The sequence below is a fragment of the Schistocerca gregaria genome, chromosome 7 (genome assembly GCF_023897955.1).
Source record: "Schistocerca gregaria isolate iqSchGreg1 chromosome 7, iqSchGreg1.2, whole genome shotgun sequence".
Lineage (NCBI taxonomy): Eukaryota > Metazoa > Arthropoda > Insecta > Orthoptera > Acrididae > Schistocerca > Schistocerca gregaria.
This window is the reverse complement of record NC_064926.1, coordinates 162,296,016-162,303,623: the sequence shown is the minus strand read 5'-3', so window position 1 is coordinate 162,303,623 and position 7,608 is coordinate 162,296,016. Positions and strand designations below refer to the sequence as shown.

General features: G+C 37.8%; 1 protein-coding gene across 1 annotated transcript; it reads right to left on the bottom strand.

Annotated features, from left to right (window-relative positions):
• Positions 1 to 407: 407 nt before the first annotated feature.
• On the bottom strand, positions 408 to 4,976 carry LOC126282337 (putative uncharacterized protein DDB_G0271982). The gene is made up of 2 exons (XM_049981993.1): positions 4,407 to 4,976; positions 408 to 557 (listed from the first exon to the last, which is right to left on the bottom strand). The coding sequence occupies exons 1-2, from the start codon at positions 4,974 to 4,976 to the stop codon at positions 408 to 410; spliced, it is 720 nt and encodes a 239-aa protein (XP_049837950.1).
• Between the last annotated feature and the right edge of the window lie 2,632 nt (positions 4,977 to 7,608).

The window sequence follows — 7,608 nt, the reverse complement described above, 5'->3', positions numbered from 1 at the left end:
AAAAAAAAATAGTTTCTCTATTGTATATTTTTTTAGTCCACGTAGATTTGCTACTCTCAAGATGCAATGTCTAGTTTCAATGTTGTCTTAGACATGATAAAATTATAGTTGAATCGAGTACTTTACATGACTTCAGTGACTGTATTATCTCGGAATTTGCTGCGGATACTTCTCGTATTAACTTATCCCCCCCCCCCCCCCCCATTTGGGTTCACTGGACTCGGAAAACCGGGAATAAAACCGTCCAAGGGGCTTCAAGAAAATACAGATACCTTCTTTTAACAGTCAGGCTTGACATGAATGTAATAAAATATGCTGGAAAATGCAAATTTATGACTCTGTTGTAAGCAACTGAGATAATGAATGTTTTCTCATGGTGGTATATCAAGTCACTCATTTATCTAATGTCACAAGAATTTGCCGCTGACGTCGTAAGACCGCCCCCGTGTCGAGCCGTTGGACCGCAGACAGGTAGTGGCTGCTGTTGGACCGCCCCCGGCCGAGTCGGTGGGGCGTCGGCTGCCGTCGGCTGCATCGTGGTTTGGATCTGCTGCTGGCTAGAAGTCGCGCTGCCGCAGGTCTTGTTTCTCCTTTCCCTCGTCCCTCAGTTTAAGACGGGTACATGAAATGTCAAAATATAAGCATCAGTGACAAGATAATTACTATTTTCATCCTGTGGAAAAGTTTATTAGTGTCCATTTCACTTGCATTCACACGGATGGAATTAGACTGTTTTTGGAGTATGTTCTGTATTTTGACACTGTTCAACACAATGTAGTGATTCACATGTAAGTTTATCACAATATGCACATTTTGAACACTGCACCGTTAATCATACGCGTGTCCGTAGTGTGCTTTGTTCACTTAAGCAGAATGTAAATATTTTCGCGACGCGCTGCGTAGCCAACGTTGCATTATTGTTTTGCCACGCGGCTGGCTGTACAGTTTGTCACATTAAATTTGGCACGCGGAGACTCTTCATATCAAACTACTAAAGGTCCTCAGTTCAAGTTAATTATTAATACAGTCAACAGTACTCAACGTTCATAGCGTTGCTGCTAACTTTGACACTCCAAGAGCGTTCATAAGGTTACGTGATCACAGTTTTTATCACTGTTCATCATTATTCACAATGTAAATCACAGTTCTTCACGCGTCCACTAGTTCCTGCGAAACACGTTTCACTGTTCTGATTGCTGTCGGCAGTTTTCCACAGTACTTAACACACAATCTATATGCAAATGACACTTTTCAAATAATGTGGTCTGGTACACTTGCACGTAAGTTCATATTACCATGACTGAATAACAAAATTTAAAATTTTACACTGTCACGTAAACATGAGACAATATAAAACTTTCAGAATCTGCTACATTATCTTGACCATGAGATCATTACTGAACTGTCCAGATAACAGTACATTTCCATTTTTATTACAGGTACATGTATTTATATTTTTTACTTTTTATTGGGATTGTTATTTACCATGTTTTTGGGACAGGTGTCCATGTTCGGTTTATCTAACAGGAATGTTGCTCATAAGAGCATTTTAAATGACTTCATAATGAAACCGTGTACGTAAATCAGTACAAATTCAGATTTCGCTTCACTAGTGGTGAAATCAGTTTAATTTATTATTTTTTTTTCTGAGCCACACAGCTCACACACCACCAACACTCACTACGTGTATGGGACTACATGACTCGATCTAATGAAAATATTTTCGTTATATCTATTCTTACACACGAACAAACATATTACTTCAGCATTTTAATCATTTCTATCCTACGTACAGAAAGGTAAAATTCCTCACGTCTAATGCAACAGCACTCAAGTGTTTATCAAGTTATTTATATCTTTTAAAGTAAAAATACATTTATTATGGGGATTCTCTACTCCTTCTTCAAATAATTCAACAACACTGCAGTGTAATACTTGACATAAAAGCTTATAAACTAATACATACATAACATTATCAATTATTACTGCTAATTATTTTACTATAAACATTATATTTACGGTTATGGGGTAGTGCACTTGCACTTCTGATTGATCCTTTGTATCACTTCGTTTTTCTTATTCCAGGGGACCGAGTAAGATGATCTCCAATAGGTCTTGTGCGGATATACTTTCATATTATACTGGTAATCTTTTATGATTCCAGGGCGTTCAATGAATACATCGGGGTACCCGGATAATAATTCTGTTAATTGTCTAGCCTCTGAAGCATTAATGCAAGTTGCCTCCTGTACTTTCTCTTCTCTTGTTGTGACGATGTCACTTACGTTGCTGGGTGCATCGTTATTTCGATTTTTGTGACACATCTGTGGGTGCTTATGGTCCAACACTAACAACTTCTGTTTGCTGACAGAAAGATTCATTTTTCTCATCAGCGGAAGGTTCGCACCGATCTTACGATTCAGTATTAATGTCGCTGTTGGCACATGTTCCACGGGCGAGATCAATTACAGCTTCCCTTTCCCGAAGTAACTCAAGACCCAGAAGCACCGGTACTGACAAGTTATCCATTAGTAGGAACGTGCATAATAAGCAGTCATTTCCCAAGGAAACTTCCACCTGTGTCTGGTATTTTATACTCTGTGCTTTTTTTCCCAGTGCCCCTATAACCTTACAATTTGCAACCGGCAAAATCGGCAATCTCATCTCCGATATCTTCTTAAAAAACTGCCTGGTCATAACTGATACATTCGCACCTGTGTCAAGCAGAATAGTAGTTGTTACACCATTTACAGCTCCGGTGACACTTGCTTGGATATTTTCCCTTATTGGCTTATCAGAGACAGCAGGTTCCTGATATAGCTCATCTTCGATCCTGTTGCCATCCTGATACCGTATCATGTTTATCTTTTGTTCTGTCGACCTATTGCCTTCATCGTTGGCCTCGGTCACCTGGCGAAGGCCTACAGGGACCGAAATTAGTTTGTTGGCTTCTGAGTGTTTTGTTTTGTTCCGAAGGTACCTCCACTATTCTAACATTTTGTGAGTTTTCAGTCGGAAGAGGCCTGCTTGGATCTCACAACGGTGGATATTGATTGCTTGGTATAGGTATAGCCTGTACATAATTTATTGGCTTACCTGAATTGATAGAATTTTGCTGCGGCTGCCAATGACTCGGCCCTGGCTGTCGCCAATATTCACTGTCACCCCGCATATTTTTAGGCTTGTCTTTATATGGACTGTCTGACCTGTTGTCATTTCGTCTCTTTCGGTTGCTGTTGTTATTGTTTGGGTTTTCATTGTGGTACGGCCTCTGATTACCATTCGGTTGTTGGTGTTCTTCAGCCTTTCGATGATTACTGTTATTATTATTAGGATAACCACAATTTTGGTTGTAGTGATTTCTACTACTATTATTATTATTGTATTTTCCGTTACTATAAGTTTTATTTTTCTTTGGACTACCTTCGTCCCTATTTCCATTCCAAGAATTTTTTCTATTAGGACTATTATTATTGCTGATCACGTCAGAATGTTTTCTGGCATCTGCTTGCACTAGATCCTGAGAATCAATTACAAACAGAAATTCTTTCAGATCGGTGTCTGTAACATTAAATAATTTTTTTCTAGTATGTATGGGTAATCTAGCTTTTAAGACTCGCAATAGGTCTCTGGTGGTTACTGGCTCATCCCAGTACCGGGTCACGTTAATATATTTTTCAAAGTACTTTCTTAAGGAAACCTTACTTCGGATTGTACATTTCTGCATTGTAAACAATTTTACGGAGTCGCTCTTCAGTAGACGCTGACCAGAATTGATCAAGGAACGCCTTCTCAAAGTCGTGGAAAGTCTTGCAAGTTTCTGCTGCATTTAATGCCCAGAGCGACGCATCACCAGCAATATGTGAAATCACAAACTGTATTTTCTGTTCTTCCGACCATGATTTTGGAAGAACACTTTTGAAGTTCCAAATGAAAACTACTGGATGTATGTTTTTCTTGCTTTCTTCGTTAAATATTTGAAACTGTCTATGCTTAATTAGGTTTTCTTCATGCATCAAAGTAGTTAAGTGCATGGAATTGCTATCATTCGCAGGTGGTGTGATTGCTTTGTTACAAGTACATTCTATTCCACTATTATTGTTCCTTGGTGCCACATATTGCTCTGCTAACATAGGTTGATTACCAAAATTTGGTCTTCTTTGTGGTGCATTAAAATTCGCCGTCAGATTATTTGCGATCTTTTGCCTGTCAGTACCAGTGTTGTCATTACTGCATACTGTCAGATTTTCAAAGTTTTGATTTTCAGAGCTCAGCACCCTGGCTACTTCTGTTCGGACTTGCTTTCGGATTTCCGAGGGAATGTCCTCCTGCATTGTTTCCACAGCGGTAGCCAAGGCTTTGAATTGGTTCTCTAGTCTATCTACTTCACTTTGAAGACTACTGACCTGAACTGGAATGTTTGTTAACGGTTCAATAGTGGTTTTTACTGCATCGATCTCCTGCTTAAAATGGGTAGTAATAGCATTATCACGATCGACCAACACTTGATTTATCCTACGGACAATTTCTTTATCTCTTTCCAGAAAAATATTGTTTATATTTTCCATAAATTTCTTTTCCTTTTCTTGGTCCCTGAGCTCCTGTTGCTGTTTTTCTATCAGCTTTTCCTGTCTACGTTTTTCGTTTTCCTGCTGACGTTGTCTTTCACGCTCCTGCTCTTTAAGCTCGCGTTGTTTTTCACGCTCCTGCTCTTTAATAGTAAACTTATTAAATAATGCTGTTTGCATATCCTGTATGGACATAGCTTGAGCATTGCTAACTTCTGCCCCTTGCCCAGAAGAAATATTGTCATTAATTCCTAACTGGTTGAATCCAGTAGTGTCAGTTTGTTTTGGCAACTCCTCGGTTGTACTATCACTCGGCACATCAGTTTCTAAATTATCATTCATAATTAAATTTGCTAATAATTCGACAGAAATATGGGTAGATTGTTCTACCTGAGACTCTGATGTCATCTCTGCATCAGTATGCTCATTCGGTTTATTTTTCTTTTGTTTAGCCATTCTATCACCAATATAGCACAACAAATATATAAATCACTGACAAGTACCAATTGACACAAAATGATCTTATAACTAACACATATACACAAATAACACTCAAAAATATTATTCTTGCAGCCAGAATATTCAATCATTACTACTTATCGTTGCAGGTACTGACGACTGCTACGGTCGCAGGTTCGAGTCCTGCCTCGGGCATGGATGTGTGTGATGTCCTTAGGTTAGTTAGGTTTAAGTGGTTCTAAATTTTTTTTTGTAGGCATTGATGTTTAATTCGGGCATGGATGTGTGTGATGTCCTTAGGTTAGTTAGGTTTAAGTAGTTCTAAATTTTTTTTTGCAGGTACTGATTTTTAATTTTCAAATTGTAAATACAGCGAATATTGTTGATGTGCTGCTATGCAACTATTGAACAGGCACATCTGTTCCTACCTGTGTGAGGGTGGTGAACTGCACTGCTTATATGAAGTTACTCCTGTGTCTCGGATCAGCGCAGATACAGATCCGTACAGCAGTTTGGTAGGAACATGTCAATGCTCATGAAACAAGAAAATATACAATGATTCATAGTTTGTTTTGGTACCCCGTACCTGTAATAGATCACAATTTCAATTAATAAAATGAATAAATGTGCATTGGTGGCCGCACGTTGGGCGCCAGTGTGGCGTTCGCTGTGTTTGTCAGTGGTTTGGTATTTAACTAATTTGCTAATGAAAATGATACTCTTATTTTATTACATTGAGCAATTACTAAATAATTTTTCTCCCGGCTAAAGATTTGATGAAGTTGCTAAAGAACTCCAAGTTAACGTCGTGTTAAAGTGTTGTCTGTAAGTTGTGTACGTGTCACTAAATCACTGTTTATACAACGGATTCTATACAACTATGGATTATGATGGAAACAGTTATCTTCAGCAAAATGATTATTAAAACCGCCGAATATCAGCCGCGCACAACACTGACTTATGTTACCTGAAACAATATTCTTCGCAACTCGTGCGTAACTAATTTCGGCTCCATACTTCAGCTAGAGAAGTTTGTTATAACGATCGTGCTATTATATGAGCACTGTTTTTAAAGAACTAATTTGATTCGAATCATTTTCATTAAAATGAGTTCACTGAAGCCCCAAATTTAGAAGATTTGTCAGTCGTAGTAAACAGTGTAAAATATACACATATAATAATTAAAACAGTTTTCCCTGGCGGGATAAAATTTCTGGGGGTGGATTTGTTCCTGGGAGAACGCTAAAACAACTTTTTGATATCTGGCTGGAGGGGGACAGGTTGATTTTTTCCCCGATGGGACCACTTCTCCGCCAAATACACTCCCTGTTACACGTGTGGTGAGGAATGTAAGAACAGATATACATTTATGTGCTTCTGGAGAGTAGGATGAGTCTATAATAGGAAGTACCAGGAGTGGGGATGTATATATCCTAAACTTTATTGCCATGTTCGGTGACATGTGGCATGAGTCATGTTATGTGCCACGACATCATATGTCATATTACTCTACTTGACACGATGCATTGTATTACATGACATGGGTACTGATACTAAGAAGTAAAAACGCGCGAAGGTTTCAAGATGGTATGATTTAAATGTTGTTGAAGCTGCCAGATGTGTCGGAAACCTAGATCCATTGTTTTACACACCTAACTCTTCCCAAAAAGTATTCGCCTTTTTTTTGCGCTATGATAAGAGCATTTTTCATTCTGGTTCAGGAAAGTTTTCTTATTTCAGTTTTTTGAATCTTATACCGGTATATGTTACGACCTCTAATACTTTCTATATGTTCTGACGCCTCTCGTATTACTCTTTCATGTTGGCTGTATTGCTCTAATTATTATTCTTGCAGTCCTTCCTCCTTGTGTTCCTAATCTGTCTAGTGATAAATTCTTTGATAGCCATTTGCGTTCACTTAACTACTCTGGTCGAATCACTACAGTGTTGAGACTTCCATTTATTTTTAGAGAAAGTTTCTCGTAGTAGACGTTCCTAGATAAACATTATGCTTTTACTAATCTCTTTATTCTTTCTTTAATTATATTTTTGTTGTAATTAATTTTATTGGATGATTTATTCAAGATATTTAAATTTCCTTGGTTTTTCTTTTTTTCTACAGTCATTTCAGGCTTTCGTGTATTTTCGTTATTTATCATGGGTTTTAGGTTTTTCGTCGATATTCTTGTGCTAGGTAGCGTATGTCTTATAGTCTCTACTGAGAAGTTACTTTTAATTTCACTTCTAAATAGAGATATTTATATCTTGACACTGTTTTAGCTATAGACGTGCTTACTCATTTTTTCAACGTTTTCTGTTCTTTATTGCTTCTCTTATTATTTTTTGGTTTTTAGCTTTAGGTTTCATTCATAGAGGCAGAACGTACAGTTTAGATGAAGACACATGTTTCTGATTCCATCCTAAAAAATTAGTTTTGGGAGACTAATGCGACCTCTGTTTCCTTTTTTCTGGCATTTCTTCTTACATTCACTTCCTCTGCGATAATTCGTTGTTTGAAAGATGACATCAAAGCTATAAAACGGTTTCGTACACGGTGGACTGTGATTACAGTCCTGGAAAA